Source organism: Tasmannia lanceolata, unplaced genomic scaffold (assembly GCF_043159265.1).
Source record: "Tasmannia lanceolata isolate RefF3 unplaced genomic scaffold, GAP_Taslan_0.1 ptg000006l, whole genome shotgun sequence".
Lineage (NCBI taxonomy): Eukaryota > Viridiplantae > Streptophyta > Magnoliopsida > Canellales > Winteraceae > Tasmannia > Tasmannia lanceolata.
Genome location: NW_027518683.1, coordinates 37,997,303 through 38,013,988, shown reverse-complemented (window position 1 = coordinate 38,013,988; position 16,686 = coordinate 37,997,303). Strand labels below are relative to the sequence as shown.

Here is a 16,686-nt window from a genome sequence, read left to right as displayed (position 1 = left end):
ATTCTGCACAACAGAACTTACCTTCCAAAGTAAATTAATTACCATTTAAAATAATGCTGATTAATAATATTTACCAATTATTTAAGGGGAATTTAATACACTAATTTTATTTACGGGGACGTTAATAGCGAGTTTCCTCCAACTGCTACAATTGGGTAAAACGTTTATTCTATGGGTTTGGGGCTGTCTCGATCGTAGCACTACATTTATGATCGACACGATAGCCATTAAATGCAAGCTGAAAGCAACCTTCTAAAACAATAAAATAGTACAAATGGGCTGCCGAACGAAAGAATGATTGCGTTGTACTCGGGGCTGCAAGGAAGGGCAAAATGATCTATATTTCTTCTGAGACCTGTTCTTTGGCCGTTTCACGGTATAAAGTTGAAAACTCGCATCTTCCTAAATTCAGAAAATAAACTAGCCGCTTTTGGTATTTTCCCGTGTTTTTTGCTCGCCAATCCATGTGTCTCGGCGCCATCTCACAGCCTGTCTCTCTTACATTTTCTCGCTCTTCGATGCCCTTTCTACGAGCAGCATCGTTCGGCGCTGGATTTTCGATTAATTACCATTTACCTCGTTTTCCTATTCTCATCTTTTCAACGACTTTCTCGCTAGGGTTTCTTCTTTTCCTCTTTTTTGTCTGAAACTAGGGTTTTTTTTCATCACGATCGCTTCGTCTTCGACCGACATCCACACAAAAATTGTGAAGGCGATCTGATCCACCTTGAATTTCTCACTAATTGCATACAATTACAGTTCTTGAAGTTCAAATCCCCGCAGAATGACTATTCAACAGTAACAGTACCCATTTTTTTGCCATAGAAGCAAAATTGAACTCTCTGTAATCGAGTATGAGAGCTGTTTCGAGTTGCTTTATGGCTTCCAAAATCATTGGATACGGAAGAAGCGCGATGAATGCGCATCGCGTAGTTCTCAATTCGGAGTCTCTATGCAGGTTTGATTGTTATTTGAGTGCTAATCGCTTTGCCGGAGCAGGCTCTGGTAGGTATTTTCGAGATGATTGTGGTTATAGGGGATTTGAAGGGGCCAAGAACAGAAATACTCTGTTTGTTGGGGACATGAGAAGAGGTGGTTTCTTTAAACATCTGAATGGATTTCTATCGGATTCTTCTTTGCCAAGGGGGAACATATCTTATAGAGAATCAGTAAGGCAATCCTATTTGATTTCATTACTTGCAATAATTTTTCTTTCATGCATACTTTTTTCTTTCTTTCTGTTTCTTGGCAATTGCGTTTCTATTTTTTTTATTCAAGTTTGGGTCTGTGTGAAGAAGCAATTTGTGAGGATTCAACTCTGTATCACAAAATCCTTTAGAGAGGATTAGTTTCCTACGTGCAAAACCACGCAGAGTTCTAATTTCTTTTAGTTCTTCATACAAAAGGAAAAGTACAGCTGCAATATAAAGACTTTGTGCATCCCTACAATCCAGCATAGAATAAGAGTCTTATTGCTAACAAACTCTATAAATTCTATCTATCATTTCAATAAAGCCTCATCCTACAACTAACAATACCATAAAAGACTAACAATGAAAGACTCCAAGGACTCCCAGATTGCACGGCTCTATTGAGTGGTTACATCCCTAAATGCTTCATATAAGCCTTGTCCGCAAGGCTGAAAGGCCCACGGTTGACAACTTTCTACGGATCTTCTTCGATTACATCATTATCTACATCTCCTTCGAGCATATAGATTTGAATGGATTTGCACTTGTGACCAGGAACAACTCTTTCTACACAATTGTAGCAAAGCCCACGGTCGCAACGTTCTTTTAACTGTGTATAATTGAGCCGCTTTATAGGTGGATTGAATACAATTGTCGTTGGACCAGATATTTTGGGGCTAGGAGTCAACGTGGAAGCCATTGTCGCTGAGCTAGGTGGTGGCTTGTTAGGATGGAAACGACGATAGGGCTGTGCCTTATCTTCTTGAGCTCGGGCAAGGGCAGTGGCATTGACGAGCGTCTTGGGATTGTGAACCAATATGGGTGAAAAACGAAATTTCGGTTAAAATTTCGGCCAAAATTTCGGGGAAATCATGTAAAAAAACGATTCAATGTAATTTCGGTTTCGGTCAACCGAAACCGAAATATTTCGGCCAAAATTTCTGATTTCGGCCGAAATTTAAAACTATGATTGCTGATGTTCTTGTTATTTGATGTTCTCCAATTAAATTGTTTGAATTTTTAAACAAAATATTTATTTTTTAATTTTTATAAATGTATAATAAAATATAAAAATATATTATATACAACATTTTTTTAAAAAGTCGCCGAAATTTTTTACATTTTCGGTGGTAATCTTTTACATTTTGGTAGAAATTTTGTAAATAAGGGTGAAAAACGAAATTTTAACCAAAATTTCGGATTTCGGCGAAATTTCGGGGAAATCATGTAAAAAAGCGATTCAATGTAATTTCGGTTTCGGTCCAAACCCAAACCAAAATATTTCAGCCAAAATTTCAGATTTCGGCCGAAATTTAAAACTATGATTGCTGATGTTCTTGTTATTTGATGTTCTCCAATTAAATTGTTTGAATTTTTAAACAAAATATTTATTTTTTATTTTTTATAAATGTATAATAAAATATAAAAATATATTATATACAACATTTTTTAAAAAGTCACGTATCCACGTTCCCATATCGTGTTGTACCTGCACCCCTCACCCGTATCCGTGCTTCATAGGATTGTGATTTTCACGCCTATTAATCACTGTTATTTCCTTTTCCACACATGAATTACCTTCCTCCCCGAGGATATTCTGTGTCTGCTCTTCGTTTTTCTTTTTTCTCTTCTGTTTGGTTTGAGACCTCCTCGGTATTGTTGTTCTCTTTGCCCTTTGTAGTATATTTACCATTAAAAAAAGCATGACCCATATTTCTTCAGACTAATGCTCAGCACAAAATTTGAGTGCTCTTATTCTGCATCTTTAAGCCGGGAACATGAAAGGTTGCTTATGTTCTATCTATCCTGCTTCTAGGTGAAACATTTCACTACCTGCCACTCAAACATATCCCTCTACTTTTCTCACATCTGGACCACACGACTGTTTCTAGTTATTTTTATTTGATAAAAGATGAATCTTATGCTTTGGCTTTAAGTCCGATTGGCATGTGGTTACTGAACTTAGCATGTATACTATGAGAACAAAGGAAAAAGGGTTGGTTATATGTAGGTTTTTTCATTTATAGATAAATTTTAGCGACATCACATGCACATACATATGCCATAGAGTATGGATAAAAGTATAATTCAAATGTTGACTGCATGTACAGTCATGTGAGCATGGCGCATACATATGCCATAGAGTATGGATAAAATTATAATTCAAATGTTGAATACATGTACAGTCATGTGAGCATGTTGTGCTATATGTAGAGATACATCGATATGCATATGGGCAATTGTTATCTGTCAGACATCTACAGGGATATTGTACATGATATGTGTATTTTGGTCAAGCTCATTCATTACAAGTATACTTTCTGTTTCCAAATCTTCCTTGTTTTATTAGTCAATATCTTGATCGGCCAACCTGCTTTTAGTAGAATGGCAAGTCTTCCAAGTTGTATGGTAAGATTCCTCTGTGCACCTGGTTTCAGTTTGCCTTACCTACAGGGATATTGTACATGATATGTGTATTTTGGTCAAGCTCATTCATTACAAGTATACTTTCTGTTTCCAAATCTTCCTTGTTTTATTAGTCAATATCTTGATCGGCCAACCTGCTTTTAGTAGAATGGCAAGTCTTCCAAGTTGTATGGTAAGATTCCTCTGTGCACCTGGTTTCAGTTTGCCTTACCTGTAGGGTAGTATGATGTAGGACAATCTGGGAGAATTGAGACTGTAAGGGGAAGAGGCTGATCTTAGGATCTTAGATGAGTTTCTAGAGACCTAATACCAGAATTGGGGTTAAGGAAGCAAGCTTGAACAATAGATCTCAAATTCTGGATTAAAGTTTCTAAATTTATTAACTCTCCAGATGATTTGCACATATCCGACCATTGGATCTTAACCAGGTTTAGGTATGTAATAGGAGAATGCAAATTGAAGTCTATATCCAAAATAGGGATTAATCTGACCACAAATAGAGTTTGATCTGTCTGAAACTCAGATTCTCCAGAAATTATAGAGTGTCAAGAAATTAGGTTTCTCTTCAAATCTTAGGTTAGGGTTTTCCATCCAAAGGGGTTACTAACGGCCAACCTATATGTCGAACTGATCAAGAACCCAATTCCGAAAGCTTCAAAGCTTGGAGGTTAGAATTTGCTCCAAGATTAGGGTATCAACTGCACTAATTAAAGAAGACAGAAATTAGGGTTTGGGAAGAGAATAGAAGAATAATAAAGAAGATATAAGATGATCTTACTTAGTATTGGGATAGATACTAGGACATCACACCAATAGTTGCCAAGTAATCACTCCAAGGCCCAAAAGGACCACTCCAATGGTTCGATCAAAGGCATCATGCCCACAATCAAGAGGTTGGAAAATCATTTCCACATGCAAGTGAAGCTTCAAGGCTTTATTCTAATCTATTATTCTAATCCATTCATCTCTATTCCATCCCTTTGGAATTACAATATAATGGGAGAAATTTGTCGAGAATTTACAGTAGACTCTTGTCTCTAGACAATTTCTAAATCTAAACTGTCTAAAATCAGTGCGTCCTTCTAGACTCTTTTTTTTTCTAGACTAAATTCACTTTATAAAGTAGCCTACTTTATTCAATCTACAAAATAGAGGCGAGGAATCTATTAGGACTTTCTAAAATACTTAATTGAAAACAAGAAACTAACCTAAACATACTTCAATTTACTAAAAGACTTTAGCTCGCGAAAAAGGAAACTTTGACTAACATGCAAAAGTATCTAAAACTCAAACAAAACGCTATGAAAATGTGTTTGACCATGAAGTGGACTCCATTAGGCTTCTTGAAAATGCCAAAGGGATTTAAATTTCCACGTGTTGCAGCTTAACCGAGGTCAATGCCTAAATGCCCTTGGTGTAATTCTCAAGGGATTTGAATTGGGATCAGTTCTTGATGGACTCCACATCCATCTAAATTCTTTTGAAGCTTCTAGGAACAATTTCTGAGAATGAATCTATGGTCGCCATCATAGTATGCCTAATGTGGATCTATCATTCCATTTAGTTTTTGGTGTTTAACCTATAGACGACTTGTCATATAATGCTTCCTAGCTTAAGGTGGAAAGCAGTGATGGACTTCTTTATTTTACTCAAATTTTCAATATCATTTTGTATCAGTTTTTGTGAGTAAGAATTTTGGCAATGCACTTGCTTGGTCCTAGAGGTACTTTCTGCCGAGGAATTTTTTTTATTCATCGTTGAACACATATTATGCTTAATGATATGTAGATGCTACCTTGTCAGTTGCTATGAATTCTGCTTTCCGATGATGTAAACTATATTTAATGATCTATGAGAGTAGAGTTGTTTATTTCCTTTTTAGATTTCTCAATGGATGGCTCTTTTTTCAAACTTATTTCGTTCTACTTTGCTATTTTAGAAGCAATTGAAGGCTTACAATGACATTGGATAATCTATTGATCACATTTCTGTCATAAACAGAGTTTGTTGCATAAGGGGCACGCATTGTTTTCTTCATCCACTGGTGATATGACGGGCTCAAAGCAAGCTGGTTCTGTAAAGCTAATCCAAAACAACACAGTGAAAAGAGAACCTGTGGAAGAGGAAGTCGCAGACATGAGAATCCTCCGTACACTTGCGAAATACTTATGGTTAAAAGATAACTTAGAATTCCGTTTGCGAGTCTTAGTGGCATTGGGTCTTCTTGTGGGGGCAAAGGTGAGGACCATTTGCTTACTTTCCTTATAAATGACTTGCAAGTTGAAAGTCCCAATCACCTCTCTATTCCTATGCACTGTTTCATGTGCACTATTCAGTTTTATCTCTATACGGATCATTTATTGCAATATTGCTCGTTCTCTCTCCCTCTCTCTCTCTATTAATAAAGGTGTGGAGCTAAAAATAAACAGTAATATAGGCTATAGAGGCATATGATCTCTTATAATAAAAGAATGGCTGGGCACCCCCTCCCTTTCAAATCTATCTGCTCACATTAGCCACTACCCGCACACGGGCAAAATGCACTTGATGCCCCTCTAAACGGCCCAGTATTTTCTTGAATACGTTTGCTAATGTCTACGGGAAGCTTTGATCAGATCTAATCCATCTCTTAACATTGAGGGAAAGCCCTTCAATGGATGATGGGGCATACTTACGAAGAGACTGAGCAGTTTAACCTCCTGCCTAAGAGCCAACGCCTGTTGTTCTTTCAGTACAGAATTTTGTAAGCTGTTTCCATTCAAAAGTTGTATGCACCAGCTGTAGTTAATTAGTCATTGTTAAGGTCTTCTCTTTGACTTGCTCCTGGTATGATAACCATTCTCTCAAGTGGAATTCCATCATCAATTCAACACATGTACCGTTTTTACTGGCTTAAGCATGTTATGAGGTTGCATGAATTTGTCAGTGAACCAGTTCATTCTTTCACATGCCAAGATTTTCTGTTCTTTTAGGTCAAACCATTTCCTGTTATAGCATTCAAGCTTTTACCCTTTTCATACTAAACATACCTTATTTTGTTGGATGCTGTTTTTTTATTTATTTAGTTATTCTAAGTTTTTACCTTTTTTAATGCTTGCTTATCAAATTTTTTGGTTGGTGTTGGTTACTGGTAAGATCTATTTGCAAGCTCTATCTATACAATGTATCTGGCATCTGTTAATCATTCAAGTGCCTGTGGTTTCTATGCTACATTATGCTTGATGCCAATCATGCCATCAATTATATGTATACTGATTTTTTTAAATCAAGATCTTCTCAATAACTAGTATCAAACAAGCTTGTGGGTATTGAATATCTTTGTTATTCATAGAGGAAAGTCCTCTGCTCTCTTTCAGTGAGACATTTTTCTCAGTACATAGCTAATGGTCTACTGATACCGTGGTCCAATGTTAAATCTTTCAAAACTTGTCTTTGTATCTGGAGAAATATTAGTACAGTATACATTTTTGGATTTGGAGGAATACTAGTACATTATTGGTCTCATTTCTTACATACAGTGTTCCTACAGATAGTGTTCATTTTTTCCTGAAATTTCAGTTGTATGACATGCTTAATGTACATGTTGATAATTACCTAATTTATACTAATTACTTTCAGGTTCTAAATGTTCAAGTGCCTTTCTTGTTCAAGCTAGCCATAGATTGGTTGTCAACTGTAACAGGTGTTGCCAGTACAATCACAGCCTCTACTGTTGATAACTCAAATCTGTTGGCACTTTTTGTAACTCCAGCAGGTGTTCTAGTTGGATATGGAATAGCACGGATGGGCGCATCAGCCTGCAATGGTATTACCATGAACTTGTCCTTACTAGTTAATTGGGATTTGGAAGTGAATAATAACAACCCATATCTATGTCACAAATATCTCTGATATTTTCAAAATATCATGTTTTTATCGCGACATTTTGATAAAATAACAAAATCCCGAAACAATCCAGAGATTTTCAAAATATAGCGATATTTTCATTTTTAATCACAAAATACCGCGATAATATCACTATATTTTTACGATATTTTTATTTTATATTTTTTATTAAATTATATATATATATATATATATATATATTTTAAAAAATTTGTTTTTATCATTTTTTCCCGATATAAACCCAAAAAAATAAAATAAATTTAATGTATCCAAAGATTTTTCCTTGCCAAGAAATTTCCGAGAACGATATTTGTGAGATAGACCCACATTTTGTACTTTCTCAAAGAGGAGCTTATATTGGATTTTTTTTGTTGATGGCCTACAACTTTATTTTTAACATATTGTCTTGCTTCCTGTAATTTTAACATTTTATTTATGCCATATTAATGTTTGCATGGGATTCTTTTTTTGACAGAGTTGCGGACGGCTGTGTTTTCGAAGGTAGCTTTGCGAGCTATCCGAACAGTTTCTAGAAAGGTATGCCAGCTTTTTTCAGTTTGATATTTTTTGTTATTTTTGGTTGTTTTGGCCGAAACAGCCGAAACATAACAAAATCAATTTGACCCCAATTGAGACACATTGCAACCATCATTCCACTACTTTGTTGCACAATGTTGTTTCGTATTGGGGTAGACCTAAACTGAGTTGTTTGGGTTGAGAAAAATATATTGTTGCTGTCTCGAAGCCACAATCTCAGCTACATGCTATGATGATCACGACCATACATTTGTCTCCATTTTGGTACCCTCAAGTAATGTAGTTTGCCATATTGTATGAACTTGAATGGCATTACATTTGCTAACCTCCTCAATTATTTCTTGTAAATGGAAATGATAGTTTTATATGATGCATTGTAGACAGCCAATACCCTATATACTATTCCATGCTTGTCTGTCCTCTGCAAAGCACATAAAGTTTCTTTTTTACAATTAGTGGTCGAAGTTCCCTAATTTGATTTTTTTTAATCTTGAGCTTATGACATTAATTTGATTGACTTTGTTGTTTTAATTCTTGTAATTATACATATGGTGTGGCAGGTATTTGCACACTTGCTTGATCTTGATCTTCGATATCATCTGAGGTACTATTTTAGGAAAATGACATTTAATTTGCTAGAAATTTGCATTTGGTGATGGGCTTTCATTAACCACCTGCACGTAGATTTGCTAGTGACGAGATTCGTAACCATTCATATTAATATATTAAGAGATGCTCAAACTCTTCAGGTTTAGATAGTTTGTCTAAATGTCATGAAAACTAGAATATTCTATCTCATGTTGTGGTTCCTTGTATATATTTGCATGCTCTTTCGTCCCTTATCCTTTAGATACTAATTTACTATCATTTTCAATTAATGAATTATTATAATTTTTTGGAAATGCCTTGAGTTTGTGTTTACTTCTACGTTAGGATATTTTTTCCAAGTTTTGAACGAAAGTATTTAGTTTTAAAAGATGAATGTTGTAGTGGAATTTATGGTGTGAATGATCTGTTTTTTGCACAGAGATGGAGGGAGCCTCAATTTGGACTGACCATCTAGTGGTCCCATGGGAATGTTTGGTGCGAAACGCTGGAAAATGAGATTAACACTTGAGATAAATGGGAGGAAAGAAGTTTCAGTAAGTATATCTTTTGTGCAGACTTTTAGATAGGCCAATGATTTAGCCAAAATGTTAGAAATTGGGTGTCATTGGAATTACATTATGCATGGAAAATTCTCTGCCCTTGTTGTAGAGACTACATTTAACCTAGTTTCAGTTATCGTAATAGGAAAAAGAACACAAAATAAAAGAAGGTTCAGTTGTGGAATCTGAGACAGTTTCTTTGGATTCATGAAGGCATCTTTTTGGTTAACAGTGGTACCCTCAATCTGGGCGCACCATCAAGATATCATTTGGAAGTGTTTTGTTGGGAAACTATGGCAAGCAAGAGCAACACCCATGAAATTTTGAAGAGAGAAGTTTTGGCCAGCGAATATGTGTTTTATGTGGTAGGTAGCGGAAGAAATGACAAACCATAGCTTTCTTCTTCAATGACAGGACTGAAATAGGTTTTCTACAACTCAATAGTGGTCCTTTGTGATGAATGGTCAAATAGGCCATATGACGACAAGGATCAAATCTTATGAAAAATCACTTCAGGGTTGTAGCGAATTTAGACTGAACGATCACTTTAGAACTTTTATTATGTGAAATCTAGAATGCTATCATCAATTGGGCTCTAGTAAGGAAGGAGTTTTAGCTGTTTATGGGAGGGAAATAAAAATGGTTGTCCTAGATTGAATAGAGTAGGGACTAGATGATCCTGTCTCCCATTAGTGCTCTCAAGCTTAACCTTGGTTGTTAACTTGTTTGTAAATCTAGGTTTCATGTCTCCCTAGCATTGGAGGGGGCCCCCTAAAGTGAAAAGGATGTGGTGGGGTTTACCTTTCATCCTAATGGCCTTTTTCATCAATTTTTTTATTAATCTGGTGATGCAGGACGATCGAAGGAAGGACAATCGAAGCAAGGGCTAATACTTCACTCTGATACCAAATCTGATCGTACAAAATCTCACAAGCTCTCAAAAGTCAAAACAATAGCAATATGCCTATGAAGAAGATTCTGGACCTCAAAGAGGGCTTTTGGGTAGGTTTCGAGGTGTTTAGACACATGCCATGAAGTTGCAGATTTATGCTGAGATGATATAGATTGTTGTGGTAGAGAATATGAGTGAAAACTATGGGTTTGGGTCGTAAAAGTTGTGATTAAATTGGAAACATATTTCTATTAGGCATATGAAAGGTTTGGAGTTGTGCAGACGTATGCGGATATGCCGGGAAGCTGTCGAAGGATCCCTGGAGGTGTAAAATTAGTTTTGGGACAAAACGAAAGGGGCACTAGGCATGGATGTGTTTCAATTACGTGTATAATGAAAGGGGCACTAGGCATGGATATGTTTAAATGATGTGTCTAAGGTTAGGAATTTTTTTCCTTTCATAGCAATATAATCATTGGCTACCATTAAAAAAAAAAAGGTTGGGGATTTTTTTAATGGGTATTTTAGGAGTTTTAGGTTGAAGACAGGTGAAAAATAATGCAAGAGAGGTTTTGGGTGAGGTTAATTAAGGTTTGGGGTTCCCGGGACGACGCTTTAAGGGAGAAAAATAAAAAACGATGAGAGAAGATTGTTAGAAATAATAAATGACAAGTAATACGAGGTAATCACTTATCTCAAGGCTTCACACCATGAGTTTCGGCATCTCACCAAAGAAGAAGCCTTTTTCTCCAATAAGCTCTCCTTAGCAATCTAGCTCAATGTCACTAGTGTCAAGAGCCTCATTTTCCATGCCACTAGTGTCATCCAGCTCAGTGTCATTCTTATCTTCTCCACGAGCTTGATTGTCAATGTAGGTGGCTTCATCTAGATCAATGGCATCCTTGTCCGCTTCCGAAACAAGAAGTTCATCGTAGTTTTCATCGTACTCTAGTCGTTAGTGACTATCATTTTCATCATCTTGAACATTAGGCTCTACTTGCAAGTATACCGATAACTCTTGCTTTGGCTTTGGGCAGTCCTTGCTTTCTTGGCTCTTCATATCATCTCTATGGCAAGTAATGGATGAGGTAACAATGGGAGAAAGGGATGAGTTACCCTAGGTGGCTGCAATGGTGGAGGTGCAGCCGTAACACTCACAGGCTGGTGATGCAACCTGTAGTTGTAGCCAAAAGGTAGAAACTCTTGCCCAGTCACCTTCTTCAATTCTGCGCATGTCTGAATTGGCAAATCATCAAGTTTTATTCATTGGTACATCAAAGATCGTCACTAATTCGCTACTCGCCTCTGTAACTTATCAACCACCAATGGCAGTTGACTCCTTGCCTGTACTCGCTTAGAGTCGAATACTCTCTCAACGGCATGTGCCTAGTCAATTATCCCCATAGCCTCCATTCCGCAATAGAGTTCGGGAATATTAGCCACATCAAGTGAATCCCAATGCCGATCATACTCATAGTGTGATTGAAGATCATGCCTTGGAGCTGCTCTCCTTGGCGATCCATCCTGCTCCCCTTTCTTGAAAAGTGTTCTTTCTCGGAGGGGACTGGTTGTCTCGGGTAAGAAGTTGATCTTGCTTCGCGTTGATGCCTCGGATCTCTTCCAGCAGAGCATCTTGTGTTTATGCACCTTCCAAGAGCGAGGCAAGTAATTCTTGACATGTAGGACGGGCCATCAAACCAATATCAAGCATTAGCAACCAATCAATGAGGAGTCTAACCAGTAGCAATCATTAGCAAAGTATAAGTGTATAACTGCCAATAAGCATAGAATTTGATCCGAAACAGTCAACTTCAAAATATGACAGCAACACAAACAATGGAATATGAAATATCTGTCAAACAAATCATAGTAGCCATGCAAATAACCACATACTGTATCAAGCCCCCTGCAATGAACTCTGCCAAAACTATCTGTCAAACAAATCATAGTAGTTATACAATCAACTACATACTGTAATCTATATCAAGCCCCTGCAATTAGCTCTGCCAAGATCTGTAAAGTTGAGAAACTTTACAAGCGAGCTCTGATATCACTTTTGATGCAATAAGTCTCTGAAGCATTTGAATGTAGCTTGGTATGATTCAAACCTTGAACAGAAACTGAAGGCAGCTTCTATTTTTTATTTGAATATTATGAGGGCAACTACTATCCTTTTAAAAATTTGAGAGTTCCTTTGAAATGAGTAGTTACAAATCTGATTTTTAATTCCATGAACTTTGATATAACTTAATTTTACCCAAACCTCAGATTTCATATGCCTTGTTGTTACTTACTGTGAGCTGAGGATAGTTGAAGGTTGGAACAGAGAATCAATAGGGGAACACACGAATTTTATAAGGCTGAATTCTGCTATCTCAATGCTACCTGGATTCGATTTCAGTTAATAAGAAACAAATTTAATTTCCGTTTCTGGAACCGGCATTCCTATTTACTCTACAAGGTGTGTACTTTAATCAGATGTGGAATGAGGCCTTTCTGATTTAGAGCAGATGGCAGGTCAGCGTCCTTACTGTTAAAGAGGAAGAACGGAGAAGAAGTTAGTGAGTTGGAGAGAACTCCCCCTCACTTATGCATTTATATAAAGAGAGAACATTACAAATGACTACTATGCTCTTAGGCATCCACATGACATAAACATACATCTAAAACTCCCCCTCAAGCTGGAATGTAAATGTCAAACATTCCTAGCTTGCTACAAATGTCACTTAATTTTGCTTTGCTTAATGGTTTGGTCAACATATCAGCTAACTGGTCGATAGATCTAGTAACAACTGTGCAAATCTCCCCTTTTTGAATCCTATGCCGGATAAAGTGGCAATCGACCTCAATGTGTTTGGTCCTCTCATGGAAGACCGGATTGGTAATGTTAAAGTATAAAGGATTAAATATTGCCCTTCTCCAAAAGCTTAAGCTTTTGGAGAAGTCGGTAAGTTTCTAACATGGTATCAGAGTAAAAAAAAAATCCACATGCAATGGTTGGCCCAAGGTGGGACCACATGTGCCACGAGTTTGCCAAGTGGGCCATACATGAGGGTGAGTGTTAAAGTATTAAAGATTAAATACTACCCTTTTGGAGAAGTCGGTAAGTTTCTAACAGGTAGCAATATTTATCGCAACCTTGTTGTCACAATATAACTAAGAAGGAGATGATGGAGGGAAACCGATTTCTGACAAAACAGAGCGTAACCAAATAAGCTCTCCACTTGTGTGTGTCATGGCTCTATATTCGGCCTCTGCACTAGATTTAGATATCACATCATGCTTCTTACTTCGCCATGACACAAGTTTACCTCCTACAAAGGTGCAATATCCTGTGGTAGATCTCCTATGAGCTGGAGATCCTGCGCAATCTGCATTTGTGTACCTTGTCTTCTGATGCTCACACTTCTTAAACAACAACCCTCCTCTCTTTGGAACACTTTTCAAGAATCGAAGAATTTGAAGCACAGCTACCCGTGCGAAGTATGAGGTGAGCTCATATATTGGTTGACAATGCCAACTGTAAAAGAGATGTCTGGGCGAGTGACTGTGAGATATATAAGCTTACCAACCAATCTCCTGTATCTGCCAGGGTCATCTAATAAGTCTCCTTCTTTGGGAAGTAGTCTCACATTTGGGTCCATGGGAACTGAGGCAGGTTTCACTCCAAGATAACCTGTCTCAAGTAAAGTCCAAGACGTATTTCCTCTGTGAGAGGGATATGCGCCCCTGGTGGAATATGCTACCTCAATGCCAAGGAAGTACCTAAGACGGCCCGAATCTTTGGTAGAAATTCTATTTGCAAGAAGGACTTCAACTTCTGGATCCCCACTGAATCACTGCCAGTAATGATAATGTCACCAACATAGACTATCAATAGCACCCAACCAGCTGCAGACTGATGGCTGAAAACAGTGATCAACCGCACATTGCTTCATGCCAAAGCGCTTGATAGCATCACTAAATTTTCCAAACCATACTCTAGGGAACTGCTTCAGGCGGTAGATGGATTTCTTCAATCGACATACAGAGGACATTTCCCCCTGAGCAACATAGCCAGGAGGTTGCTCCATGTACACTTCCTCTGTGAGTTCACCATGAAGGAAGGCATTCTTGACATCTAACTGATGTAGGGGCCACCCATGGTTGACAACAAGAGATAGTAGAACATGAACAGATGGAATTTTAACCACCAGAGAGAATGTCTCACCATATTCCACACCAAAGTTTGAGTGTAACCTTTGGTGACCAAGCGCGCCTTAAGGCGCTTAACAGTCCTATCAGGTAAGTGTTTTACGGTATAAACCCAACGACAGCCAATAGGACAAGCACCAGGAGGAGGAGGGACCAAATCCCATGTCTGATTGGTCTGGAGGGCCTCCATCTCAAGAACCATGGGTGATCAAGAGCCGCTGGCAATGATTGCGGCAATGAGACAGAGGACAAGGAAGACACAAAACTACGAAAAGTAGGGGTGATTGAATCATATGAAAGAACAGAAGAAATATGATGAGCAGTACTATAAGAGAGTACAAGTGGCAATGGGAGAATCGATAGGTACCTCTGAAATGGTGGGCGTGATCTCCTGCTGAGCTGGCAATGGCGTAGGTGGAGAGGGATGTGCTGCAGATTTCAGCCGTTGCTTATTGGTCTTCGTAATAGGTGGAGGAGGAGCCGCAAACAGGAACAGGAACAACCTCCGGTATCAATAAGGTAGGAGATGGAGAGGGAGTGACTACAGGGTCGGGAAGGACAGGAACATGGAGAGGAAGGTCAGAACCAGGAGCAGTGGAAATACCATCTTGAGTGAGAAAGTAAGACCCAGGCTAAAAAGAGGTTACATCGGCCAAGACGAACAACTGACGCAAGCGAGGGTTGTAGCAACAATAACCTTTCTGGGTCCGTGAGTAACCCAGGAAGATATATGGTTCAGCTCGAGAATCCAACTTATCGAGGCCAGGACTAAGGTTGTGGACAAAGCACACACAACCAAAGACCCGAGGAGTGAGAGGGAACGGGTCATGATGATGATGTAACATAGCAAAAGGTGAGGAACCACTGAGGACCGAGGAAGGAAGCTGATTGGAGAGGTAGTTGGCAGTTAGGATGGCATCACCCCAATAACTCTTGGGGACCTGCATTTGTATAAGAAGAGTGCGGGTGCCATCCAGTAAAGATCTCATCTTCCGTTCAGCTACACCATTTTGCTGGAGGTATGAGCACATGAAGATTGGTGGAGAATACCACGTGTAGATAGAAAATCATCAAAACCATTGGATTTGGAGAAACTCTCTTGCATTATCATTGCGCAAACATTTGAGGGTAAAACTAAATTGATTTTTAACCTCTGCATGAAAGGTACGACAAACAGAGAAAACTTCAGACCTAACCGTAAGTAAATAAAGCCAAGTCATGCGAGAATAATCATCAATAATTACAACAAAATAATGATGTCCAAAAATAGAGGTAGTCCGCGCGCGACCCCGTACATCTGAGTGCACTAAATCAAAAGGGTACGAGGCCCGATGATCGCACCTCGATGATGCTGGACGATCGAACATGAAATAATATTTGGCTTACATACCAAAATTGATGCAGGACGGATCCATGGGAGGAGAATGAAAGAATATTTGCAATAGGAGGGATTAAATTTCTACAAAAAGTCTAACAGCAGATCGGGAAAAGAGTTGTACAGAACAATCCGACCGTTGGATTGACTTGATTCTTGGATATGTGGTAGGGGATATTATGGGAATAACTATATCCAATTTTAGTGCAAATCCGACCGTCCGATCGTAAATCTTGGTGAAAATACAGAATCTGTAATTCTCGTAAATCGACGGTCCAGATCTAATTGTGGGATCAGATCCAAACGTTGGATTACTCCAGGTTTTTGATATGTGAGAACAACCTATAAGAAGTAACAAACCCCAAAGTTTGGCCTTGATCAGACTCTTGGATGGTCCAAATTGGGCTGATCTATAGAAATCGATTAAGAAATGGCTGATTTGGGGGGGGGGGGGGGGGGCAGGAAAAATGAACGAGAAATAGATTGGAAGGTCGGAATCCCACCAACCAAGGCATCGCACCATAAGGAAGATCAAGGCTTCACACCTTTGCAAGGAGTAGACATCACATCCACACAAGAGGTAAAAAACTTCAAATCTTTTCATTCATTCATCCATAGCATAATGTAGCATTCTCCTTTCAAAGTGCCCTAAGGCTTACATTATATAAGAAAAAAGCAGAGAACTAGAAAGTTCTAAAACCCTAAAGAAAACCTATTACTTTTGGACCAAAATACCCTCTTACTTGCTTCCTACTTAAAAATCCTGTAAGACACATGTGGGGCCAATGTAAAACAACCATAACTCAAAGAACTTTAGTTATTTTGATGTAAAAAGACTCTAATACCCCTACTATAACATAAGACTTAAAAGAGACCTAAAACACACTTAAAAATTAAAATATAGCCCTACAATGGTCCCCATCACCCAACTAACAGGCCCAGGAGGAAACGACACGTGATGGTGTTTTCCAAGTTCACAGGCCTCGCACTGAAAAGACTGAACAGGAGAAGAAACAATAGATGTCTGCCGTAAACGCT

At 38.2% G+C, this 16,686-nt stretch overlaps 1 protein-coding gene across 1 annotated transcript in view; it reads left to right on the top strand.

Moving 5' to 3' along the window:
- Positions 1 to 307: 307 nt before the first annotated feature.
- The window catches only part of ABCB25 (ABC transporter of the mitochondrion 3), a 102,321-nt gene continuing 85,942 nt past the window's right edge, over positions 308 to 16,686 (top strand). Inside the window, exons 1-5 of the mRNA XM_077383118.1 lie at positions 308 to 1,169; positions 5,619 to 5,855; positions 7,236 to 7,422; positions 7,978 to 8,039; positions 8,600 to 8,643. Of these exons, the coding sequence (XP_077239233.1) occupies positions 855 to 1,169; positions 5,619 to 5,855; positions 7,236 to 7,422; positions 7,978 to 8,039; positions 8,600 to 8,643 (845 nt within the window). The 5' untranslated portion in view covers positions 308 to 854. The remainder of the gene's footprint in view (positions 1,170 to 5,618; positions 5,856 to 7,235; positions 7,423 to 7,977; positions 8,040 to 8,599; positions 8,644 to 16,686) is intronic.